Genomic DNA, 26,693 nt, shown 5'->3' on the forward strand with positions numbered 1-26,693 from the left:
GGTGCTGGAGCCCAGAGGATTCCAGCAGATCTGGAAAATGTCTTCTGCTTGCCCCTAAGGCTGTGCTTGCAGGCTGAGTATATGTGCTGGGTGAATTTGTTTTTCAGAGAAGTGCCTTAGGAGATGGTATAGACATAAAGAGTGATGTCAGTGAGATTTTTGGCAGCTTAAGTCATCAGGAGTTTTGCACAAATTTCAATAGAAATGGTATTGTACTTAAGTTTATCTGCCTTAATTCATCAGTGTTCTCCCAATTAATACACATACATCCAGCCATTTTTATTACTGACTGAACACACACATTTTTTATATCTACATTTGTCAATGCAAAGCAGAATGTGATCCTACTCAATTGTTAAAAATGTAGATCTCCAGTAAATTAATTAAAATAAAAGCATATTATTTGGTTCTTAAAATCAGTAGAAACCAAAGAAGAAAAATGGCATTTACCATGTCGGGTGGAGGGGTAATTGCTTGCCTGTTTTTGAAAACAGTTGAGAATGTTCTGTGTCATTTTACTTTCCCCAGCAGCTTTGGTACCTTCAATGGATGCAAGTACATGAGTTTTGTTGTCTGGATGTAAGTTTTCTCGTTTGGAAAGGTAATGTCTGTAGTACCAAAAGGAGTATGTTTGAAAGGCAGGTATAAATATACAGTTACATACAGTTTAAGTGCTGTCGTGGTGCCTGCTGCTGGGTGTGCTGGGGAGCTGCCAGCAGGCAGTGTTTGGGCACTACCTGGCAGCAGCAGTAAAGCGATGAGCTGGTGGGTTTGCTGCTTGCCTGGAAGTCAAGCAGAGCAGTCATGGGAAGCACAAGCTTCCCGGTAACCCCTGAGGCTGAAGCTGGGGCTTTGCATGACCCCCTGAGCTGGGCTCCCCAGGGGGGCTCTGGCACGAGCTCCCAGCTCCGGCGGTGCCAGCCCACAGGGCCCCTCTCCTCCCAACGTGCCGAGGCTGGAGCACAGTTTTGGGGTGACTCTCACCCCCCAGCCCCCGTGCTCAGGTGCGAGGAGCTCCGCAGCGACGCCCTGGCAGGGGACCCAGCCACCATGGCAGCCAGGCACCCGGGGGGCCCAGCCGGCCTCTGCCCCTCTCCCCCACTGCCGCTGCGGGGAGCTGAGCACAGCTCAGAAGAAATGCTGTCCAGGGCACGTCCTGGGCACAGCAAAGTTGTTTGTCACCCTCACAATTTTCTTAGGATTTTTGTTTTGTTCCTTTCTCGCTCTAATTCAGGTTATATCCTTCAGAGAAATATGACGCATTAAAGGGCTGTGCGTGTATGAGGGGACAGGCTGGCAACTGAAGCTGTTCTTGACATAGCGGAGAAACGATCTAGAAAATAAGAGGGTTCAGTTCCGTAAAGAAACCCCCAAGAGGTTTTGCCTGCACCTGGAGCAGAAGGACAGGAGATCCCGGCCCGCGGCAGCAGCACGGCTGGGCTGACCGGGGATGCAGCATTTGCTGCCCAAAGAGGGGGTGAGGGTCTGCAAGTCCCAGGCTGGGGGTTCTGGGGAGACCCTGCCCTTGCAGCCAGGCACAGCCCACACAGCTCCCGGGGCTGTGCCTTATGTTGAGGAGTGTTATGGTTTGTGGCGTCCTGTTATAGTGTGGTATTTTAGCGATATAGCGTTATAATTTTGTGACACTGAATACAAGTGCTGTTGCATTTAATCCACTATCACAGCAGTGCTCTTCTGCTTGCACTGCCACTGACCTCCAGGCCTCACTGCCTGCAAGGGGGTGTGTGGGTGTGTGTGGTTTTTTTTTTAAAAAGAAACCTGTGCAGCTGCGTATAGTTATCCCATAACATATTAGCTCTTGAGACTTAATTACCGGTCACCAGTAGCTATATACTCAAATCCTTCAGCTACATTTACCAAATCTTCAAAGACATGACACAACCCACTAGTTAACAGCTTGGATTTTCTGTCATGTGCCATCAGTTTCACAAGGGAAGGTGTTAAAAGCAACGGGACCAGAACATAGCGTTGGTAAAAGCACAGTGAAGTATTTGCCATGCTTCAAAATTATATTTTTTTTTCCCTACAGATGCAATCTTTGATCTAGGAACAAAATCCATAGTTTGTTAAACATTATAAATTATATCCCAACTGCCAATTCTAAAACCCCATCAGCGAAAGAGCATTATGAAAATTAAGCTGTCTTGAATAGGAGCCACTGACCTGTCGGTGATAAGCTGTCCCATTCCGCAGTGAGCTGGGCAGCAGCTGTGGTTCCCCACCCACAGAGGAGAAGGTTGGTGGGCAAATGGTGGCTACGCAGCACCACTGTGAACCCCTCAGCACCGGGGCTGCCATAGCTCTCCTCGTGCAGGTTCCTGGTGGGAGCAGTGCTGGTGGCCCCATCCGCTCCGGCTGAGCCCAGCTCTGGACCCCGGCTGGGGGACCCCAGGGACCAAGCCAAGCCTGGAGCCAACAGGAGCCTGAGGGACCTGCAGGGCTGCCTCCAAAGGGACAAGGAAAACGCTCACCGATGGGAGAAGGGGCATCCACCATGGGGTGCAGATGCTGCCCCTCGTTGTGTGATGTGAAATGAGTTTGGGTGAACCACTTTGTATGCCTTGGTAAACCAGGAACTTTGTGTCTACAGTGCCTGTCACAGAATGGTCAGAGCTGGAGGGGACCTCTAGAGATCACCTAGTCCACCCTCCTGCTAAAGCAGGTTCACCTAGGCGAGGTTCAGCTGTCAGCCTCACCAACACCTGTCTATGGCTAATCACACAGCTGAAAGGGGCTCATGCATTAGCCCTGTAAGACAAAGCAGATGAGGGAAGGAGGAACATCAGCAGCGTTTAGCCATGGCCTTTGTGGCAAAGATGGGAGGTTTGTGTTACTGGGTGAAGTCCCTGTTCCCAGAGAGCAGTGTTGTGAGTGACAGCCTGTCCTGCTTCCAGCAGGGTAGGTATTGGCACGGTGTCACAGGAGGGCTACTGGGGTTTTTACACAATTTTGTTGGGGCACTATCAGTTAGATAAGCTGTGTGCCTTGTGGTCAGGTCAGGATAACCTGGGCAAAGTCAGCACAGACTGCAATAGCACTGGGTGCTTCCAGCGGATAAGGATAATCAGTAGTTTTTCTTAATAAATATTTTGGCTTTAACAATATTTTAATACTTCTGAGCACTTGTTTCAAAAGGTACTTTCAGTATGTTCAGTTGGTGAAGTGAGAACAAAAGTGTGTGATGTTTTTGGCTCAGCAATAACAGCCAGCACCTTGTCCTTGACGCCCTCTCCCTCAGAGGGTTTGAGTGGTTGATAAAAAGTTGACAACTCAACAAAATTCACTGTGCCTGTTAATAATTCTTCTATAAAAGCTGCTCATTTTCCCCTGCAGTCTTCAGTCACTTTTAGCATGAAGGGACTCATCCTGGCCCTGGTGCTCGCCCTCGTGGGTAAGTTGAAGCTCTACCAGCACTGCTGAGCCACGATGGCCACGGCGGTCCGAAGCAAACTGCATCTCCTCAGGGCCTGTCAGGGATATTTACAGCTTAATTTGCTGAGGCTCTTTTATGACTTTGGCTGTAAACTATTGGATTTCTGTGCCTAGCTCGGCAGCAGGGATAAAGCCCAGCAAGCTGCAGCTAGTGAGCAGGGCTGGTGGGGGCTTGGAGTTGTGGGGGTGTGGGGTGCGCCCCGGCAGCCCATTACTAGTTGTTTGCCAACCATTAGCACACTGAATAAATGAATAATAAATGAAGGGATCCACAGATGTGGGGGGGGTTCTCACGCATCCTTCTCTTTCTTCCCACACAGGGGGCCAGAGGCAGGACCTCGGTAAGTGCGCTCCCACCCCAACGAGCAGCTCCCACGCTGCCCTTCCCTGCGGCCGTGCCTTGCCCACTGCTTGTGCCTCCTTTGCAGCAGTAGCAGCCTCACCCTTCTTTGCTGGGATGGTTCTTGTGAATAACATTGCAACAGTCATAGCAAAGCAGGTGTTTCTCTTATATTTTTTTAAATAGACCCCATTTTTCATACCGGGAAAACCTACCTGTATGGCTACGAGAGCTTCATCCTGCACGGGCTGCCCGGCAGGGGCCTGGCAATGGCAGGGCTGAGGCTGACCTGCAAGCTGGAGATCAGCCACGTGTCTCGCAGCATCCATCTTCTCCAGGTAAATCGCCGTGGGTGTGGGAACCCACCCACGCCATGCAGCCTCAGGCACTCAATTCATACCTCCCGGCTGGCAAAATAAGTAAGAGTGATGAGAGCTCACACGAATGCTTGGGGCCCTTCCCGGTGCTGAGATGACCCCACGTCAGAGCAAGCAGCCTTGCTTGGGCAGGGATGGTTTCCCCAGTGCGGGCATAGGTGCTGGGCTTTGCGCCCCAAGCCCCCGAGCTGTGCTGGGGGAAAGCCAAGGGCGCCACTGGAGTGTCTGTAGCTGCAGCCAAACTGCTTTGAGCCACCAGCTGTGACCTACAGACAGCAGCACAGGCTTCCCCGCAGCCCACACCTTCAGCTGGGGAGCTGGACCTGCTCTGGCTCTGCTGCCATCAGCACTTGAGCCCCCTTGACTAAAGCTGCCTTAGGTTCGTCTCCTTAGGTTCTTTAAAGAAATGTCCTTAAGGTAGTTTTCCTATGCTAAGCTTGAGTATGAAAATAAGAATTCAAGCATGTAATACCCAGTTTTTCAACCTGGTCCGTAGCCTAAGAAAAGCTCGGTGCTGGAATTCACCTATCGCATGAGAAAGTCCCATCTGTCTCCACTATCTTCCTTTTGATATTCTTCACATAGGCGTTAATTCAAACGTGAAGAATTCCAAAGGTAATGCTTGTGCTTAGCATAATGATATCAAATCTGGAAGCGCTGTTACTCACTGAAAAGACTAAATCAAACAGCTTAAAATACTGGCATGGAACGAAAGACCACAGAAAAGGGATCTAGAAGACACCACGTGGGGAGAAAGCTGTAAGAGGTACCCTTAGCGTTCATCCTAGAAGTTTACTCAGATCTGTGTAACTGTGCATATATTCCTGAAACAGCGTGAAGGAGTGCTTGTTATCAAGCTTTACGCACTGCTGCAATTGCAGGCTCTGTGCAGCCTTGCTAGAGCTGCTGTAACTTCAGCAATTGCAGACGATAGTCTTGAGTAGGATTTAATCTGAGGAAATGTGACAAGAGGCAAGTCACCCTTACAGCATTGATTATAAATGCCTAAAATAAAACAGAGCACTGAACCCACACCATTCCCCTGCAGAGAACACACAGGAACATGTACTTCTGTGTGCAGGGGGGTGCGTGTATGTGGCTAGATAGGCACATGCATGCAGGCACGTGTTTCCCACTAGGTAGCAGTCAAGGACTTGGGCACAAGCTTTACAGCTTGGTAAGCTCAAAATGATGACAGCTGCTTCCAGAGAGACATCACATCCCACGGGGCCACCTCCTGCGTGAGGTCCTTCGGTCACCTCTCCTTCCCCATCAGCTGGGCCGCAGCTTTGGCGTGCTGGGATGTGCTGGACTTGGAGCAGGAACCAAAATAGTCCCTGTGTGCTTAGGCAGGCAGCTTGAACAGCGGCTCAGCTGCCTTGCAGGCTGAAGGGAGATCTCACCAGACACCTGGGGAAACCGGGTGAGTGTTCTTTCTGTACAGACTGCTGGCAGGCAGTGTTTCGCTCACCTAGCAGGCTTCACCAGACTTGCTGAAGTTTTGAATGTTGCTTGCACAATCTTATTTCTCTGGCACAAATCCTTCATGGAAAATGCACTTTCAAGGATGCTTCCCAGGCCCAGCACAGGAACCTGGGGAGGAAAACATTTTCTGCAGTGTTGGACAAGTGGCTTGTATCCTGCCATGGTTTGGAAGTGCCCAGTTTCCCTGTTATTGCACTATTTCAAACTGACAGTGAATAGGATGAACGTTTTTCCTAACTTTATTCACAGATTCGATCCCCAAAGCTGGAGGAATACAATGGCTTCTGGCCCACGGACCCCTTCACTCCATCTTCGAGGCTCACAGAGACAATCGCTGCGTGCTTCAGCCAAGCCTTTAAGTTTGAATATGCTGCAGGAAGGGTTGGAACTATTTTCACCCCTGGGGACTGTCCCATCCTCTGCACTAATCTAGTGAGAGGGATTCTGAACATGATGCAGATGACCATCAAAAAGTCACAAAATGTGTATGAACTCCAGGAGGTTTGTTTTTTTTCCATTCGGATTTCATTGTTATTCTCATTTTACTGTCTTAGAGTAACTTGCCTGTACATACACTTCCCAGGCAATTTTCTTTGACCTGTTTATTCCTGTTTCAAGTGGAAAGTTCATTGTGTTTAATCAACGCTCACAGGCTGGGATTGAAGGCATCTGCCAAACCAGATACATTATCCAGGATGACAGCAAGAATAACCGTGTTACCGTTTCCAAAAGCAAGGACCTGACAAACTGCCAGGAGAAAGCAGTGAAGAACATGGGAATGGCATACATCCGCCCCTGCCCCACCTGCCCCCTGGTATGAGCAGCACAGTGACCTGCTGCCACGCTTGGGCATAAGCCACTGCTGAACACTCACGTGTTGCGCTGATGCTAGCAGGGAATTTGACTTGTCTGTGCTAATTTACTACCACTCCTTTGTCTTTCTGAATGGGTCTCTTTGCACTTCTAGAAAGCCAGAAACATTAGGGGCACGGTGATGTTCACTTACAAGATGAAGTATGATGGCAGCGGGACCTTGATGACGTCTGCTACATCCGAGCAGGTGTACCACATCTCTCCCTTCAATGAGCCTGACGGGGCAGCAGTGATGGAGGCAAGGTAGGCACTTCCCTGGTGCACGTCCTTAGCGTGGCTGTGATTATCAGAGCCAGCAGGAGATGCCAGAAACATATTTACTGTCGATTTGTGAGTTAACAAGAAGCATCTGGCCTGCGGGGTGCAAAGGGCCAAAGCACAGTGTATCCCTCGGGATGCACAGCCAGGTCTGATGCCCTGCTCTTTGGGGGCTTTGCTGGGCCACCTGTAACATTTGTCCAACTTCTCAGAGACTTTGGCAAACTCTAATGAAAGCTCTCGCCAGTCCTATGACATTTCCAGATAATTCTATGCAATGCATGAACAGAGAAGGGCACGATTCTTCTGTGGTCAATGCTCAGCCCGCAGCAGCTGCTATAAGCGTCCACGCACACGGTGACGTTCGAGGCTAGTGACGCATTTTGTTCTTTCCCTTGAAGACAAGAACTGTCTTTGGTCGACATTAAAAGGGCTCCTGTCAGTGCACCAAAAACTCAGCTGCAAAACCAGGGGAGTCTCCGTTATCATTTCTCAGGAGAGCTACTCCAGATGCCAGTTCCTCTAATAAGGATTAAAAATCCAGATTTACAGGTATTAGAGGCTTACTTCTCATACTTTTTTCATTATTTATAAGGTTAATAAGTCATCACAATTATTTTAGACATGAATCCTTCCAGCTCTCTGATCTTTCCCACAGTTAACAGAAACACTGCGGCAACTAGTTCAGGATAATGAAGAAGGAGCCACTAAAGAAGCTTCAGTCAAGTTCTTACAAATGGTCCAGCTTTTTCGTGTAGCGACCCTCGATCACATTGAATCTTTGTGGGTGCAGTTTGCCAGCGACCTTCCCTACAGGTAACTGTTCCCTTCAGCCAGGATTTCTGATCGGAGGCATACTGGGAAATGGGGATAATGAATCCTCCTCTCCCTGGCAGACACTGGTTCCTCAGCGCCATCTGTGCTGCTGGAGCTACTGACACGTTCAGGTTCCTGAAGCAAAAAATTCACGATGAGCAGCTGAACATCTGGGAAGCATCTGCGGCTCTCTCTCTCGCCTTCCATTTCGTTACACCCAACAAACAAACCCTAGAAGTTGCCTCAGTGAGTACAGATCATCCTTCTTTCTATTTCCCTCTCACTCCTTTTTAAAGGTGAAATCAACGGATTATAAGTGAAAGATGCAACACATATTCTTCAAAATTTGTAAAAGGTATTAACAGAACTGGGGAACGCTTCAGAAAATGTTCCCAACCACTTGTTGCCAGTATTTTTTAATGGTTTTGGTATTTGATGTTAAAACCCACAAATCTTAAGAAATGGCTATTTATTTATTTTTGCCAAAATTACCTTTTAAAAAACAAATAGACAAACTCAAGAAAAGAGTATCATGTACCCAAATTCTAAAGTGCATAGAGTATAATTGGAGCGAGTCTACTCACTTTTATTGTAGCTGAGTGACTAACATTTGGGTTAACTTCTGAAAACATTTAGGAAAAATCCAAAGCAATTTTATCTATTTATTTCTCAAATGTAATTTTCACTAAATACCAGCTCTAATTACTAGAAACATTAAAGACTGCTGCTTCTTTCTTCTGCAGACTTTTCTGACCTGTCCCCAAATCCAGAAAGCACCAATGCATCGGATAATTGTTTACCTGGGATATGGTAGCATGGTAAATAAATACTGTGCTCAGACTTCACTCTGTCCAAATGAACTTCTTCGGGTAGGTGTCTCTCTTTTTGTATTTATAAAGAGTGAGGAAATTTTTCAAAAGCCTCTAATTTAGCTCTCATAATGCTGGCAATTGGGTAACTTGCTGTTCACATGCCTCGCTCTCAGCTGTGATTGTCTGTAAAATTGCAAAGACAGAATGAAACACCGAGCCGATGCCTTTGAAAAATCTGATCTTAGCAGTTCAGAATTTCAAATGGAAGTGGTAGAAGCCCATGGTGATAATGGATCCTGTAAACATCCTGAAACTAGTTTAGGCATAACAAATTCAGGATTAAAGCAAAATCATTATGATTCCTCTCTCTACTTTTACACTAGATAGAGTGTACTTAACAATATTAAAAAGGCACTAAGGTGTGAATACAGGCAAAGCTGTAGGTGTGTCACAGGTTAGGGCTTCCAAAACTGCTTATAACTGTCAGAAATACTCAGGACGTTGTCCTTCAGCTGTGCAGCTCTGGCTCCTCGCTCAGAAGGACCACAGCACTGAGATGGCCTGCTGGCCTTTGACGTGCTTGAATCTTCCCCAAAAGACTGAAACAAACCCAAGCCGCTAGAATGGTAATTTGTCTTCTCAGAACAGCAAAACTGTTTAAGTAAGCTTGCTGTTGCTATAGGAAGTGAAAAATATGCAAGTGCAATACTGCTGCCCCGCAGCCGCTGGGGGCTGCAGGCTGCAAGGGCTAGTGGGGGTGTCCCAGGGAATGACCGAACCCCGCGTCTGCTCGGGGCTGCTCTGGAACTTGCAACAGACTCCCAGGTACAGGCATCCACCCAGGATTATCTCCTGTGCTCAGGCACAATTCAAAATCAACTACAGCACTGTGTAAGGAGAAAATCAAGTTTGCTTGTATGTTCCACATTTGGCATCCTGATAACTATGGTGAGATTTTTCCTGGAAGAAAATTCTGAATAGCTTTATTCTGGGTTTTGCATCAGTAGTTGTTTTGCTTGCTATGGCAATGCATATTTTTATGCATTTTTACATATTTTAGGCCTTATTACAAGATTAACACAATCTGCTCTGTTTTCAGCCACTCCATGACCTTGCTACTGAAGCCACCAGCAAAGATGATGCCAAAGACATGGCCTTGGCCCTGAAAGCCATTGGCAATGCAGGAGAGCTGGCCAGTACCAAACACATCCTGAAGTTTTTGCCCACATTTTCCCCGGCTGCCGCTTCATTACCAAACAGAATTCATGCTGATGCTGTGCTGGCCTTGAGGAAAATTGCCAGAAAAGACCCTAAAAAAGTAACTGAAATCATTATTTAAAGAAATGTCTTAGAGGGTATGGTTTGGGTTGACTTCATGATCGGGAATATAAAAGCTATCGGGTAACATTAGCAGCTCTGGGCAGATTTCTCAGTTGCTGGTCTTCCTCTTGCTCACACTGAAAACTCCTGACATCACCCCATCCTTGCTGATATCCTGGGAAAGAGGTTGCTTTAGTCGCTGTGACACTGGGACCATTACTAATGGCTGTTTCTTCCAGCCCCATCCACTGTGTGCCCACAGATATCTTAATTTTCGGTGGCGGGTCCCACGCTCAAGTCTCTGTTTAGGGTTTTGTTCCCTATTCACCGCAGGTCACGCGTGCACAGTTTAGGAGCCACTTCTCACTGAGAAGCTGTGAGGTACTCACAGGTCGTATCTTCCTCCTCTAGGTAAGAGACATCGCCCTCCAGGTCTTTATGGACATCACTCTTGCTCCTAAAGTCCGAATGGTGGCTTGTGTTGTCCTCTTTGAAACGAAGCCTGGTCTTCCAGCCGTAACGGCGATGGCCAGCTCGCTGCTGACAGAGCCCAGCTTACAAGTAGCCAGTTTCACGTATTCGCACATGAAGGCTTTGGCAGTGGGCAGGATCCCACAGCTCTATAATCTGTAAGTAGAGGAAGAAGCACATTCTTTAGTAGCAAATTTTTTTCCTTGCAGTTTTCTAAGAATTTGGTCGCACTCAACTATCTTCATACGGTTGTAACTCTTCATTACTCAGATCTGCTGCCTGCAACATTGCCATTAAACTACTGAGCCCCAGGCTTGACAAGCTGAGCTATCGTTACAGCAAGGTCATTCACATCGGAGATTATTCCTGTGAGTACCAGGTGCCCTGGTTCACCGCTTCACCTTACGTAGCCAAATGCCTCTATTCCATTCAGTGATCTTCATCCAAAATCCAATCACAGGCTGCGAGTTTAGTGCACTCCTGAAACAGAAAAAGCACAAGAGCATCCTAACATGCAAAACCCCCTGAGGATGTTCTACCACTCTCTGGGTATCTGGTGGGGAAAGCGGAGCTTGCACGTGGATTTAGGCCTCCTCCTCCAGTTGCTGTGGTCATGTTGACTCTGTCCTAGAACAAAGTTCTCCTCTTGAGGTTGCAAACTTGAAGACTTATGGGACTGAATCCTGGCAGAACCTCTTGTGATCTATAGCACATACCTGAGGTTGCTTACATGCACCAGGCACCTCAGAGACCCTAACCAAAACCTCTGCTGCTTTTCATTCCTGTGACAGCTGAACACCAGGCTGGTGCCATTTGGAGGGTCTATCTAATGAACAGTCCCAGCACTGCATTTCCATCTGATATAATCACAAAAGTGAGAGGATATTATGCAGATACTGCAACAGATATTATCGAGGTAAGTATTTATCTAAAACGGCTAGCTAGGTGCAAGCCAGCTACAGATAGTATTACTTGTTAAGACATTTGGACTGTGATGTAGTGTTTAACTCCATCTCTGACTGTGAGGGCGGATGTGGAAGAGAAAATTTAGATAATGATTATGATTTTACATAGGCGGCTTCTTTTATTTGGGCTTCTTGACACATACATTCATCATTGAACACACGCACTATAGGCACAAAAATGTAGAAGAGTAGAGGAAAGCTTGCTCAGCAGTACATTCATCTGCTTGCCTAAGTCACACAGCATCTCTGGTACTTTGCATAAGTACAGGGAAGTAGCATCTGAAATTAAATTTCAGCCAGCACTGCAGCCAGGGCAGTGTGAAGCCCCATGTAACAGCATGCAGGTATTTACTCAGAATCTCGGGCAAGCTTTGCAGCCTGGGCTGAGCTCCGTGCTGCCTAGAATTATCCCTGCTGACTAATTCAAAGCTGGTTTAGCACATTCTCAGCATCTGCAGCCATAGCCTGCAGCCATCTGCCAGGTAGACGTAGCCTTATAAGTGCAATGGCTTCATCCAGTATGTATTTAGAGTGGCCTTAGTGAGCGTGACAAGGGGTACAAAGGTTTTCCTGGGCTCTCTTGTACTCGGGCTGTAACAGCTGCCTCCGTTTCCTGCAGGTGGGTGTCTGGTCACAAAGCCTGACCCAGCTGATCAGGAAGCAGAATATTCCCTTTGCTGAATATGATACATACAAGACACTGAAGGAGCTCGGTAAAACGGTATGTCTCTACACACCCTTCTGATCTGTTTGCAATACGCAGTCCTGCTAGCTCTCGGGCCGCATAGCCCACCCACCCACCAAGCCATCCCTTTGATGCTTCAGTGAGCAAGGAGTCAGTCATCCTGTTTGGTTGTGGAAAAATGTACTGTACTTAACGCTGTCAACAGATGCCACCTTTTCACTCAACATGTTTTAGCCCTTAATGTACAGTACAAGAAATGATGATGATGGTGATAGGGAACCAAAATTCACATTATAAAATGTCTGTTAAAACACGGTATGTGATTGCTCTTCTCTTTTAAAATTATTATCGACTAAGATTTTTGTTCATGAGTCCTAGCGTGTCACCCACTCCAGTAGCAGAAATCACCTCATCCTTATGTGGGGAACCTCCCACTGAAGTCAGTTATGCAGCATAAGAAAGGCCACATAGGTTCAGACCTGTAAGACGTCTATTTGTTTTTTGGCTAAGCAACCATGGCTAGCATCATTCAGATGGGATCTGCACTTTGCTAATACATTACTGTATTTTACGTGACACTATCTGCTTCTTCCCTTTCTCTCCGTCTCTCCTTAACACCACAGCTTCTGGGATGGAAGGAACTGCCTCCCGAAGACCCTCTGGTGTCCATTTATGCCAAAGTACTGGGCCAAGAGATCGCTTTTGTTGACATTGATAAAGATGCCATTCAGCAGACCATGACGGTACTGACAAGGCTGTTGTCTTTTCTGTCTGTGGTGCTGAATAATTTCCCCTCCCTGTCTCTTCTCACATAATCACATAACCTATTCCTCTGTTTTCAGAGTCTAACTGGATCGTCAAACTGGCAGCCAATGGTGAAAAAAGTGGTGGAAGAGGTCCAGCAAGGTGTTTCAGGCCAGTGGATCCTGCCGGTGCTGGTGGGTGAGCTGCGGCACGTTGTCCCCACGGTGGTGGGTGTGCCACTGGAGCTCAGCCTGTGTGGCACTGCGCTGGCCCAGGCTGCCGCCAACGGTGAGCTTGGGACTCCAGACCTAGCGGTTCCCCACAATAACTGGGGGTCCAATCCCTCTGCTGAAATTAAATCCCTCTATAATCTTGAAAAATGCTCTTGTAATGTGGAAACATCAGTGTTCAGCTACCTCCAAATGGTTTGAGAATTAGCACGTTCTACCTCAGACATATTTGCATAATTCATTTGGAGTAGCAATCTTTAAATAAACACATAAAGTATTTCAAAATGCAGAAGCACTGCCCGTGTGTTAACTACTGTGCTTACTGAAAACATTGTATTGCCAGCATTTATTGTTTCTCTGTTCATATAATTCCTGTCTTTTGCAGTGAATATACAGATATCACCACCATTATCTGGCAATTTTAGACCTTCACAGTTGTTGGAAACCAACATGGATATTCATGCTGACATCAAGCCAAAGTAAAAATTACATATATTTTCACTTACACACAAGCATTTATATTTATATTTGAAATAGATACGTGATTGCATGTTGCCATATAGGGGTCTTACTTGCCCCAGGTTTGGGACGGCTGTGCTAGTCCAGAGCAGTGAAGTTGTGAGAAAGCGACACAGTCACCTGATGCTTTACGACCCTGCGAACAGCAATGCGTGCTGTATCCTACAGGGTGCTGTGCTGTTCTGCCATTGCTGAAAATGCTCGCGTTTGTATCTGTTCAGTGACTAAAGACACTGAGCTGTGAAGATGTGTTTGCTTATGAACAGGTTTTTACAAGTTCAACATAGAATCCCATCACCACCTGGCACAAGCTGGGGGGATTTCGGGGGGAAAAAGGGAAACGCTTCTGGATCTGCAAAAGTACTAATAACGATAATAATAACAATGATAACAATGATAATGATAACCTAGGAAAATCTGAAGCTAGAAAATTCTAGCATTAGCTTGTCCTCAAGCAATATATTGGTGACAAAGCAGTGAGAAGGTCCACGTTAGCTTTGTTCATCAGATAAATCCCTTCACCTTTTCCAGGGGCACTTCAGCATTTTTTATCCTGTTGTGATACATCTCTTCATCCATCAGTAGTGGCTCTTAAAAGAAACAGAACAGTGTGAAAACGTAATTTTGCATTTCAAAGTTAAATATGTGCATATTAATCTGTGATTATGCATGGTTTTGTTTCCACTCTTTTAGGGCATATTTTCATGTGATTGCAATGATGGGGATTAATACACAATATTTTCAAAGTGGTCTTGAATTTCATGCAGAGTTCAGTGCCAACACTACAATGAATTTTGATGCCAGGATAAATATGAAAGAGAAAAATTTGAAAATGGAAATGCTTCCCTGCGATCAGGAGGTTGAGCTCGCAGCTGTGAGGTACAGAAGAGCTTGTTGCATTTTGCTTGTTAGGTGTTACTACTGTTCATGAGCTTCCCGTTATAAAATCATAGACATACATCTCCTTGTTAGGGTCTGCCATACTTCGGCAACTAGATAAAGCTTAGTTCTGTCTTTTTTTGCACCAGCAAAGACAGGTAAGCAAAATCGGAAGGCATTACTTGTGTCACATTTATCGCTTCTACAGGACTGAAGTTTATGCTATTTCAAGGAACATGGGAGAAGTAGATTCCGAAAAGAAATCCCAGCTTCTCCCCAAAGAAGAAGTACCAAGTACCTCCGACCAGCCATTTCAGCCATTAGAAAGAGCCTCGGGACCTGGCAGCTGGAAGGTAAGGAGGCCTCTCGCCATCTGTACTGCAGACAGGTAGCGAACAGAGAGCTCCTCGCAGGGGCTGACCCCCCAGCACAGCCGCTGGCTAGCCAGGTCACAGGCACACAAACTGGGATTCAACGGGTGCCTCGCGTACCCCAAACCAAGCCTAACGTAAGTCCCCGTGGGTTCAAGACATGATGAGAGTGAGCAGACTGTGAATGACCATCTCACGCAGGTAGGGTTGCTTTGGCAGCATGTCTTCCTATATATTTACAGTCATAGGGAGGGTGTGTGAAATTCATATCCTTTGAACAATATCCCTCCCCCCCCCAAGCCAGAGCCGTGCGGAAAAGATGGCTCTTGGGCAGGGTATATGTTTTTCTTCCAAATCCTGAGGTAATCCCTGCAGCGGATCGCAGAAGCCCGTTCTCTTATGTGCTCTTCAGCTTCTGAGGCTTGGGTGGGAAGGCTAGGTTGGCTTGCAACAGGAGGGCTAGTAACCCAACACTGATGCAGAAGGATAGCCCCTCAAAGAGCCCGGCAGGTTCTCATTGGGAAGCGTGTTTGTGAAACACTGCCTGGGAAAAGTTGGGCAGGAAAGCAGCCCTCTTCCACACAGCACCACGTCCCATGCTTAGATCTCTAATTTTAAACAGGACTGTCATCATTCTCTTCATTAATAGGAGGGAAGACTTTAGGAGCTGTGACAATTTTTTTGTAGAAAATACCTTTATTTGCCATATTTTTGTTTAATGTAGCAAAGCAATACTCCTAGTGTGATATCCAAAGGATACCAGCAAGGTTCAGAAGAGGCACATCACTACAGTATAGGAGGAAGATCTTACACACACCTCTTCTGTGGAAAATTTGAGAGTTTGGGATGTTCTGCTTGTCTCAGCCTAAAGTCACGAAGTTCTGCTTTCTTAAGAAATACCTACCTGCACAAATTAGTTGGAGAACTTGAAGCCAAAATAATTTTGAAGCCAGGTACAGTCATGACAACAAGCTTTTCGGTCAATCTCTGTGAAGTCTGCTCAAGCAGAACAACCCTGCAATCTAAGTATCTTGACTTCAGTTAATACAGATGCTGACATCGACAAAATACAGCTGGAGGTTCAGGCAGGATCCAAAGCAGCTTCCAAAATAACTGATGGACCAACCTCAGGGTCTAAGGAAGAGGATAAGACATCTCTGTACAAGGACATTCAAGCTAAACTGAAGAAGATTCTAGGCATTGAAAATGTGTTTCAGGTAAGAGACTCTGAGCATCAGAGAGGGAAATACTTTCCTATAAATGAAGGCAAGCATTTCCAGTGTGGAAAACTGGGGTGGGTAAGCAGGGATTCCAGCTGGGAGGAATGGGTCTAGGTGAGTTCTGGCGCAGTGTGCAGGGCTGGGAAATTGTATTTCATTGAAAGCCTGTGGTGAGCAGCTTGTCTGACACCCAGAGAAATGTAACAGAACAAGCTATGAATTCATAATGCTTTGAACTGTTTTTGGAGGTCGCAAATAAAACACGGCGCCGTAAGAAACGTATTCACAGAAACGACAAGCCTGCAGTGACAAACGTCTGGGCAGAGCCCAGTGCACACCCCCTCTCCAGTTCATCCTCCTCTTCCACTGCTTCATCTGTTGATGGTAAAAAGCCTGGAAATGAACACAAGAAAGATGAAATAAGGCAATCTGGGAAGAAGCGTGGCAGCAGCAGCAGTGTCAGCTCTGCTAGCAGTAACATCTGCAGCAGCAGCAGAGGAGACCGCTCTGGAGCCCAGCACTGCAGTGGGGACAGTGAATATTCCAACCAACAGGTAATTCCCCACGCTGGACCTTTCAATATTTCTTGTAGTGAACATTTTTGTGCATCAGGACATTGTACCCATAGAGTATGGACCAATGAAAGAAAAACAGACTGTTAAGGGTGGCTGTTTGCTGCAGGACAGACAAGGTAACCGCTTAGCAGAGCTTTTTCCCCTTTTTAACCTCGTTGGTTCTCTGAAGCATTTCACATTTCGGAGGATTTCGGTTTAAAATGTTTTAAGAATTTTATTTTGTTTTGCCTTCTTTCCATACTCAATACTGATTATTTTTTTTTAATGCATTTGTCAAAAGTTAGTTCTTTGCCTTCTCTTAGGTCTTCTTACATGCTGTTTTCACAGGGAAATCCACCTGTTTACCAGTTTTGGTTCAAGCCAGCAGACAAACAGGTACATTTACTGCTTATACGGTGAGCAGGGCCTACAACTGCTCTCACTAGCTTTGCTGCACTTAGAGCTTAGTTCTCTGAGAGTAAGAATATGAGAAATTAATTCTGCAACTTCCAATGGTAAACAACTTGCTTCAAGGTGTTTCTCTGCTTTTGCAGGGCCCAGGAAGAGAAGTCCTGAACAGCAGCATCAGCCTCTCCTCTTCTTCAGCTAGTGATGAAGGCATCTCTAGAGCCATGTCTCAGGTGAGCATCATAATCTACGAGAAATAAAATAATTTACTTTGGATTTCCAGTTATTGTATTATTATAACAGAGTAGGAAAAATATAGTGATTTAGCATATTAGGTAATGATATAGAATGAAAATTGTTTCCTGTTTTATAGAGGTGAGCACGTTGGATAGCCGTTGAATGTTTTTTTTATATTCACTCAATACAGGCTACGTTTTTTAATGAAACTGGAATGTATTGCCGTATATGTTGAACTTTGTGTTACTCAATAACCAATTCACTATAAAAATGAGAACACTTTAGAAGTGCTGATGTGCTTGATCAGAAACTGGTTTCAGGTATTTTTTTTATTGCATATCTCTGAAAATTTCAGACTCTACCACTTTTGTTCATTATGTTTTCACTGCCATGTACTTCTGTTCATGTTAGCAGGACCGTACAAGGCCTTTGAAAAGACCTTGATTTTGCAGTAAAGCTTCAGCTTTGAGAGCAATCCCGGTGTTTATTCAGGAAGGACAGCATGGTACATAGTTAGTTAATGGTGCCTCATCCTTCTGTAAGAACTGTTGTAAGAATTATGGAATCTGGAGCAGATGTTATCAAAGCAAATGTCACACGTTTCACACAGTGACCTACATGCCTACAAAACAGTAAACCTTGCTTTGCTGGGGCACCCCCTCTGCACCAGCAGCTTCCAGCTGATAGTGCAAGTAGCTTGTGGGGAAAAAAGGCAACGAGATCTACCTTCTCCCCCACACACTTCTGTGTAACTTGAATTCACCTCTCTTTTCCATCTTTTCACATTACTACTTCCCTGAACCCCTCTCAGTCTCCCCCAATGCTCTCACCACACACACCCTCCTCAGCCACAGTCTTGCTCTTTCCCCATTCCCCCTAAGCCGCCAGCCCTGTCTCACCTGATCCTTCCGTGAGTCTCTGTCACCCGGACTTAGCAGCACAGGGGGGACCTGCTGTCCCACATCTCACCCCACTGGCAGCTCCCCCCTGGCCCAGTGGGGACTCCTGCCCCACGGCTCGGGTAGCACCGGGCACCAGGTCCTGAATTTGAATGGGGGGGGCACGTGCTGCTCCTTGTGCAAGTACCACGTTTTGGCCTGCACTGAACAGGTCCCTCTGTCAATACAAATTATCACCGTTTCAAACAGGTGGTTACACAAATTTTATCAAAAAGACTACTAGCTAAACTACAGGTTGGTAGGAGAGCCGCGCTGAGCTGGGTGATACTGGTTCTTTCTGCAGTAGGGTCCTGCTCCACACTTCCCTGTGTTACACTGAAATTACTTTACAAAAAGCTTCCCAGCAGTACTGTTTTACTTGCATAGGTCACGACAGCACCCTTGAAAGACTATGGCAAAACTGCATATGAACCGAATAGATCAAGCAACAATCTATGATGCTATCCCATAAGTCATGTAAAAAGACCTTCTGAATGAAACTTTTCCTTTACAAATACTTTTTATCTGTCATTTTAATAGAGTAATTTTAATGCTTTGTTTATGCCTTTGGTCTCTATTTCCCTTCTACTGACTTAAGCCTAAATTCTTGGGAGACAGCAAGCCACCGATGCTGGCTGCAGTCCTTCGTGCCATCCACAGAAACGAGCAGCCGACAGGATTACAGCTTGTGCTGTACACTGACACACAACCCATGAGATCGAGGATGCAGATGTTTGTTTCAAGCATCACAGGATCAAGTAGATGGAAACTCTGTGCTGATGCTTCAGTAATAAATTCCCATGAAGTATCGGTGAGTTTAAAATAACGATGAGCTCAAAAGTAAATGAAATTTAATGATCTTAACTATGTTTTATAAAAAAGAATATATATATATATATATAATATATATATATATATATTCCCCTCTACTAGGGTTCTCTTAAATGGGGTAAAGATTGCCAGGACTACCGGATTGCTCTTCAGATTGCAACAGGGCAATTTGCTGCTTATCCAGCTATGCAGATGAAGCTGGAGTGGCCAAAAGTACCTTCACTGGTCCGAACAACTGCAAAATGGTGAGATTTTAACTTTAATTTTTGAAAAATTCACCTGTGTCAATGCTCTAGATAGTTATAGATTCAGTTCTGCAACTTCTGAGCTGGAAGAATTTCCCTTAATTGGTATCATATTATAAAATCAGATTACACGTGTCTGTTTTCTCTGTGTATTTACTCCCTCAAAGCATAGTGCATTTTAGTTGGCAGGAAACCTGCTTGAAACAAAGGGGTTGATGGGATTCAACTAATCTGTTGTAGACTTTTAATTGAAAGTGCCTGAATTAGGAAACTGGTCTCCCAATGCTTCCTAACTGATGGAGGCTCACGGCAGAAGCTTAACCTTGATTCTCTGAAGGACTGTCTCTATTGACTGTACAGGGAAAAGAATTTCCTAATGTAGGCACCTTGCCTCCGGCTTCGGAAGAAGATGATACAAATACTTCCCATAAGGCTTATTGCACACTAAATAGCAAATGTTGTGTGACACTTAGTGTAAGAAAACTGTAACTGCTGGATTCATTCACTTATGTGTCTATCCATACATGTGCAATGTATGAATGAATACAACAGAGCCTGTACTCACACATGCATTTGCCCAGAATACCATACTGATTGCATATCAAAGACTAATCTTTTTCCATAGTGCTACAAAATAGAGACGCATACAGCAACTCAATTATCTAAATATGCATGGCACACAAGCTTTCACATTAAAGGCACACAGGTTGACAAACGTATACTGAAGAGGAAAACTTTTTTATATTAGATTGAATTACCTGAAGTGCTGTTAATCTGCCCTTATTAGAGGGGATGAAAACATCCAATTGGCTATCCTGGAGCACCGCCACAGAACTCGCCTCTCTTCTGCTCTGAGACTATGCCTTTTTTCAAAGGAATATTTTCTGTATTTCTCTATTTGAGTCCCAAGCCTGTAAGGGAACCAAATCATTGAGATGCCTCTGCCAAATCATTCTTAGTGGGTGAAGGATCCTTACTAAAAGTTACCGCTGCAGGGCTCACACATTAATACACGGTCATCTATTTTTCAGCATGTTAGTATTCCAGTTTTTATGTACTCGGTGCCTATTTTTGACTCTGAATGTATTTAAAACAAGTTGGATATACTTTTCTTCTCATATCACTGTCATCCAGTCTTCTGAAGACTGTTTAACCCACTAACAGTTAAAATCTGCTTGTCCCTCCTCCCATACACAACACATAAGGTTTGTGTTAGCAAACCCTGACACAAAACATGGCTGACACAGAATGCATATTGCTTTATGGGGGTATTTTTGCCTGAACAAATAATAAGCAATGTTTTCAAAGACAGATCATTTTAATACCTTCCTTTTCCAGGTTCTACTCGTTTCTTCCAGGAGCTGCCTATGTGCTTGGGTACTCCCAAAGGCAACAGCATGGTCCCTCTCGCCAGGCAACCTTGGTTATGGCTCTGACATCTCCAAGAACCTGTGATGTAGTCCTCAAGGTACCCGAGGTAACTATTTCCATTATCTTTTATCCTGGGGCATTCAGTGCTTATGAAACTGAAGGTTAACAGCTTTTTTAACCCACTGATTTTTTGATTTTTTTATTTATTAAAAGATAAAGAAGCTCCCACCACAAAGATATTACATTCACACAGTTGGTTCCATTACGAAAATATCTTACAACACATTTCTCTTTCTCATGTAGCATGCAAACACACAAAATAAGAAACAGATTACAAAACAACCATCATGATTGGTGGCACATTAGCAATAACTTATTAAAAAGACCAGTCCTCCCCAAATCTTCAGGGAGATGATAGGTTTTCCTGCATCCTGGAAGATAGTAAAACCAGGCTGTAGAGAAGCATGACAGCCCAATAGCAGCCCTCAATGTATAGGCAAGGAGAGGGTGGGCATCTCAGGTAAGCAAACTGTTTGCATTGAGATCAGATGTGATGTACAACTCCCCAAAAGGTTACAAACTGGTGGATGTCAAACTTCATTTATAGCACTGCTATTCTATAGGTTGCAGATGCATCAAACAGTAGAGCTATTTCATGCTGTAGCCAGAGGACTTCTTTTTAGCTCTGACCTAGCCCTGGATCAGTCAGTACAGTCCTCTTTGAACATTAAAGGGAAATGATCTCTCATCTCTGCACTGTATTTTGCATTTACATTCATGTTTGTTTTCTGACTGCTTTTCAGCTCACCATTTACGACCGAGCCATCAGGCTTCCCCTACCATTCCCTTCAAGTCCAAGCAGGTCGATTTCAACACTGCCGCCCCCTGACTGGAATGTCTTTTCCCAAGCAAGAATTTCAATCATTGAAAACATTGAAGGTCAGCAATTAACTGTTTACACAAGCATTGGTTGACTTGCAGATTTTGGAAATAAGATTTATACTTTGGACATAACTTGAAATTGTTTTACATTCACTTAGAAAATGTGTGGTGATTTCAGATAGAAATAAACCCATCTGTATGAAAATCTGTGAGGCTACAAAGATGTAAAGAAAAGGAAACTTACCAATAAGATTAAATACTCAGTTCCATGCCAAATAGTGATTCCAAATGCATCCATTCTCAAATGCATCCATTTCAGGATCACTGCACAGGCTGCTCGTGAAGAAAAAAACATTACAAAATTAGTGAGAGGGACATCCAAGTGATCTCAGATTTGGGCTGCTCTGCTTGATTAGTGCTGTTATGTAGAAGCTAGAACAGATACAAAAGTATAAAGTATACCCATTAATTTAAAATCCTGCACTTGAAGGGATTATTGTTTCATTAATGCTGTATTAAGAGCTAATCCCATTATACTTACTTAGGGTAAATTTTAAATGGAAAAGCTTTATGTAATCCTGGGTTAAGGAGTCACGTTTTGCTTGAAGTCAGTGGGCTAATATCATAACTGTGTATTTCTTTGGTAAACACCAAAACTAGTCCATATTAGTTAAAATTGCTGTAAAATAATTTCTAATCAGAGCTGGTAGGATTTCCATCAAAATACCATTACAGTGAAAAAGGAGAAGTTTATTCTAGTGTGGCTTTTTTTCCTCCCATCTTCTAACTATTTCTAATCCTTGTTATGACTCAATAAAGGCAGCAGCATTTTAGTGAATCTCCTCTGGTGTCAATATGTGAATCATTAACAACATTTGAGAAATACTTTTGACTACAACAAAGTTACAAAAGCAAAAAGGCCACAAACAGTTGCACCAGCACCAGCTGTGAGCAGAATTTATCTAACACAGAGACTGAATCATGAGTGGGTTGCACTGATGTCTGGGGACTGGCAAAGTTTTGTTTTGTATTACTACAAATCCCTTTTTTCATCTGAAGGAATCATTTTGCTTTTACGTGAGAATAGGTAAAACCAGAAAATATTTGGTTTTTTTTTTTAATTACAAATCTAAAATAGAATAACTGTCTTATATAAAGTACAAAAGGCTTGCTTTTGACTGATTGGTTTTGTTGTTTTTTTTTTTTTTAGCTCGTTGTTCAGTTTTCCTGAACACGTTCACAACCTTCAATGGCGTTACATTTAACTATTCAATGCCTGCAAATTGTTACCATGTCTTGGTACAGGACTGTAGTTCAGAACTGAAATTCCTGGTGATGACGAAAAGACTTGAAGAGTCTGCTGACCTTACAGCAATAAATGTCAGACTCGCCAACCAGTAAGTAATTGCAAACTTAATGAAAAATAGATGTCAAGCTGAATATGCTATAATTGTGAAGACCAGATTGTTAGGGCAAGTTAGTGCTAGCGTAAGACGCACGCAAAAATTAACAGTGTCAATGGAAAGATTTCTAGGAGTGTCACTGGGATTTGGGACTTTGTCTTTCAAAAGTGCTTCTGAAATATATCTGAGGTTCACAGTAACCTAAAGTCTTTATTGCCCAAAATTCTTCATTAATTTGTTAGCATTTAACCATCTCATTTCAGTTCTTTGTAATTAGGTAGACACATAAACTATAAATCCACAAGTGACTACTGTAATAATTTAGTCTGGCCTCCTACGCTAAGCTAATAATTAGAACTAATTAGCACCCAAAATCATCTCAGCAGAGATGTTGAGAAGTGGACACAGCTGAAAAGGGAATTACTTATCCCAGATTAGAGGCACTCTCTTAAGTCATACTTTTAGTTGGTGCATAATGTTCTAATCTATATGAAATTCATTTAAGACACACATTGTTTCATCTTGGAGCAATCGCCTCTGCCATCATAGGTTCTTCTTTAAAAGTATAGTTTTATACTCGAAGATGTACGGGATTATGCATACCAAAATCATTGTAGGGAGTATTCTTCAAAGTGCACAAATGGACTTTGATCTGTAAGGTTTCATTACAAGTAATTATTTAGTTCTGAAAATTGTGTGCCTGACTGTGCCATGCCATAACGTTAGAAAAAGAGAGAGAAACTAGCATTCCCTGCATGTGTTTTGTGGAAGAACCGAAGGATACTTGTTTTATAGGCTGTATCTTTTGTGATAAAGACATTCCTCGTCACTGTATCATTCCTAATCATTTCACACAACTGCATGGAAGTGCTTTTGATGTGCTTGAGCTTCATATTTCTTCATTAGAGCAAACACTACTCTGAAGAAAACACTACAATACACAGACTATTCAGGCTGTAAGAGAACCACCGTAGGGAATCCAATCTTCCTTTGAAATGTAAAGCACTTTCAATTTATGCAAATGTAATAGCAATTACATTGTTCCACAGCAAGGGTCCCTATAGCCTGGTATCTTCCTGCCTGAACTGTGGCCACAAGCAGACACTCAGAGATGAGTAAAGCCAGGGAAAGATGTTTTGTGAGCAGTCCTCCCGGCACACTTCCCTGGGCGCTCGCAATCTTCCTCCCAAAGAGTAGCAGGTGTCTCATGCGAAAATGATATAAGCATCCTGCAGTGTTGTTTCTACCAGGACTTGAAATTTTGAGCTGAGTAGGGCAAAGGACAAACATTTGTTTATACTCATTTCCTTTACTTACAGCGAGGTTGACATGTATGTTTCCAATGGACTCATCCAGTTGAAGATTAATGGTGTTCAAGCCCCAACAGATGTTCCATACACATCTAATTCTGGTAAGACTTATCTTTACATTTTTTTTAATCTTTCCTGACCTTTTGAAGAAGGAGAGGATGTGATCCTGCAAACACCTCTCAAGATAAAGATCACCATAATTTGAGAAACAATTAGGTGATTTTAACATACCTTCATGCTAGCTTTCATAGGGGGTTGCAAGAAAGCTGAGCAGAGAAAGAGACGCTGATCCTGCATGTCTTTGTGCAAACCAAATAATGCAGGGCTGTGGTTTCTTGTGCTGATCACAGAGACCCACAGAACGAGCATCTGGATGTCCCCTGGCCACGGCCACCCTTGTCGCAGGGCTTTGTCTTGTTCTAGGCCAGGGAATAGTATGATCTTTTTCATTTCCCCCACCTCTTTCAAGATAAATTACAGCCTGCATTAAGTACCCAGCAATTTAACAAGTGATTCAGGTTGGACACTAAAACATTAAGTTCCTTTTAAAAGAAATCCCTTTTTTGCTTTTTTTGTTGCAGATGCAAGCATGCTGATCAGCAGCGAAAAGGAAGGCCTGTCACTAAAAGCCCCTGATTATGGCATAGATAAACTATATTATGACGGGCATAGACTTGAGGTATTTTTTAAAACTATTTTCAGTGTTTTTCTTTTGAGAAGAAAAACATTTAAGTGCGTCTTTTCTTTGCTTCTTCAAAGATTCGGGTTTCCTTCTGGATGGCTGGAAAAACATGTGGTATATGTGGAAAATATGATGCTGAGAAGGAAAGGGAATATCAAATGCCCAGTGGATATTTAGCTAAAGATGCAGTGAGTTTTGGTCAGTCCTGGATCATCTCAGAAGACCCCTGTGCTGGAGGTACTAAGATTCTAACATATTAATGTCTTTGCCTGTGACGAATTAATTGGTCACACGAATAGATGAGTTACATTAATTGTAGCACAATCATCTTATTTTTCACCGTTTCTGTGATTAGTGGTCATAGGCTGAAAAAAAAAATAAATCTGGCTTTCCTGAGTTTGGTATTTCACTGCAGATTCTAGGTTTGTTACATTTTTATATCAGCTTCTTACACACTATGTAGTTACCTGAAGTTTGTGTCTTCCAGATAAAATTATAAACTTAAAACTCCCTAAGATGATAAGTTAGTATGAAAAGTAGGTAGTTTGACTGTTGGAAAAAGACATTTTATGTCATCCTTAATAGTTTCATTCTTTATTTCCATTCTATCATTTCCAGACTTTTAGTTTCCCAGAAAAAAATTTAAAAACTAGCCCTGGCTATCAAAGTGGAGGGCATCTGAGGTGGGAAATACCCGGTTTATTTTCCTCAGTCTGAAGATGGACTTCCTCTGAAACTTTCAGCCTGGGAATGGTTGTTCTTACCATCTGGGTCCTATATAAAAGCAACATGAATGTATTGGTAACATTGGGGTGCACCTCCTTTTGTGTGGAAACCGACCCTCTGGACATGTGGTGGTATTTTTATAATATAGTCGTAGATCAAGCTCCCCTGGGGTAACTGGTCTAGCAAAACCTGGATCACTGAGGCTTAAGAACTAAGCTACTCAGCCATGGCAAACCAGATGTGATGCTAGGCACAGCACAGAAGCGGATACACGGATGTCTAGGTGCCGCTACTGCCCCCAGGTGAAGTGTCGTCATAGTTTGGGTAAAGTTGAGTATCAGCTGAGCAAGGTTTTCACGTGCATCTTTTCTGGATTTGGACACTATGTTCTACCTAGGTCCTATCTGGCAAGCCTCTGTCCTTGGAACTGTTTCCCACATGCCTGACTTTTCCACAGCCTAAGCCATTGGCAGAAAATAGACTTCAATCAAATTGGCTAATTAATCCACGTAGCCTGTGTCACTTGGTGCATCCATTGGTCTTAGCTGCTGCTTATTCTGCAAACTAAGTCAAAAAAGTTATTCACGTGAATTCTGTAGGTGCTTTAAGAGAATCCATTTTTGTAGCTTGCAAGCTGCAGCGTAAATCTGTCAATATCGAGAAGCCTGTTGCGTTTGAGAAGGCGGCAGCAAAATGCTTCTCTGTGGAGCCGGTTCTACGCTGCGTGGAAGGCTGTTCAGCAACCACGGCTGTTCCCGTCTCCGTGGGCTTCCACTGCGTCCCGCCCGGTGAGTCTGCAGAGGGATACCTGCGCCCAGCACGGCCGCCATGTCTGGCTGCACTTCTGTGGGAAACCGCGGGGCTGGCGGAATGTATGTATGGAAAATATACATCACACGACCTCTTCTTTCTGCTTCACAGACTCTGCTCTCAGCCTGGAAGGGCAGGCTAGGCTGGGCCAGAAATCAGAGGACATCGTGAGCACGGTTCCCGCTCACACCGCGTGCTCCTGCCAGCGGCAGTCATGCCCGCCGTGATGCCTGCCATGACACCCGCTTCACCGGGCCCGCTCGCCCCTGGCTGCCACCGGTGGCCGGGTGGGCTGGGACACTGAGGAGGAGGCCCCGTTCCCTCCAGGCCATCGTTCTTCTCTAGTTCTTCTGCAGATCTCGAAAATAATTCTGGGCACCCCTCGCCGGGCTTGGCCCTTTAATAAACCGTTGCTCTGTAAAAGCAGTCGGTCACGATCGTGTCTCTCCGACCAACCGGCTCCCCTACGCTGGGCCCC

The 26,693-nt window shown here is 44.4% G+C and overlaps 1 protein-coding gene across 1 annotated transcript; it reads left to right on the forward strand.

Annotated features, from left to right (window-relative positions):
- The first annotated feature begins 3,369 nt into the window (after positions 1–3,369).
- Positions 3,370–26,610, forward strand: LOC101918808 (vitellogenin-2-like). The gene is made up of 35 exons (XM_027788294.2): positions 3,370–3,412; positions 3,774–3,794; positions 3,980–4,131; positions 5,905–6,156; positions 6,308–6,469; positions 6,623–6,771; positions 7,188–7,338; positions 7,445–7,602; positions 7,683–7,848; positions 8,346–8,471; positions 9,514–9,732; positions 10,146–10,363; positions 10,476–10,584; positions 11,008–11,121; positions 11,790–11,891; positions 12,479–12,598; positions 12,698–12,887; positions 13,215–13,308; positions 14,042–14,227; positions 14,436–14,580; positions 15,323–15,551; positions 15,640–15,815; positions 16,067–16,372; positions 16,721–16,768; positions 16,927–17,013; positions 18,554–18,766; positions 18,889–19,031; positions 20,370–20,508; positions 21,206–21,341; positions 22,495–22,681; positions 24,007–24,098; positions 24,579–24,676; positions 24,757–24,916; positions 26,032–26,193; positions 26,327–26,610. Exons 1-35 carry the CDS (start codon positions 3,373–3,375, stop codon positions 26,440–26,442), a joined length of 5,166 nt encoding a protein of 1,721 aa, XP_027644095.2. The 5' UTR covers positions 3,370–3,372; the 3' UTR covers positions 26,443–26,610.
- The last annotated feature ends 83 nt before the right edge of the window (positions 26,611–26,693 follow it).

This window comes from Falco peregrinus, chromosome 10, assembly GCF_023634155.1.
Source record: "Falco peregrinus isolate bFalPer1 chromosome 10, bFalPer1.pri, whole genome shotgun sequence".
Classification (NCBI taxonomy): domain Eukaryota; kingdom Metazoa; phylum Chordata; class Aves; order Falconiformes; family Falconidae; genus Falco; species Falco peregrinus.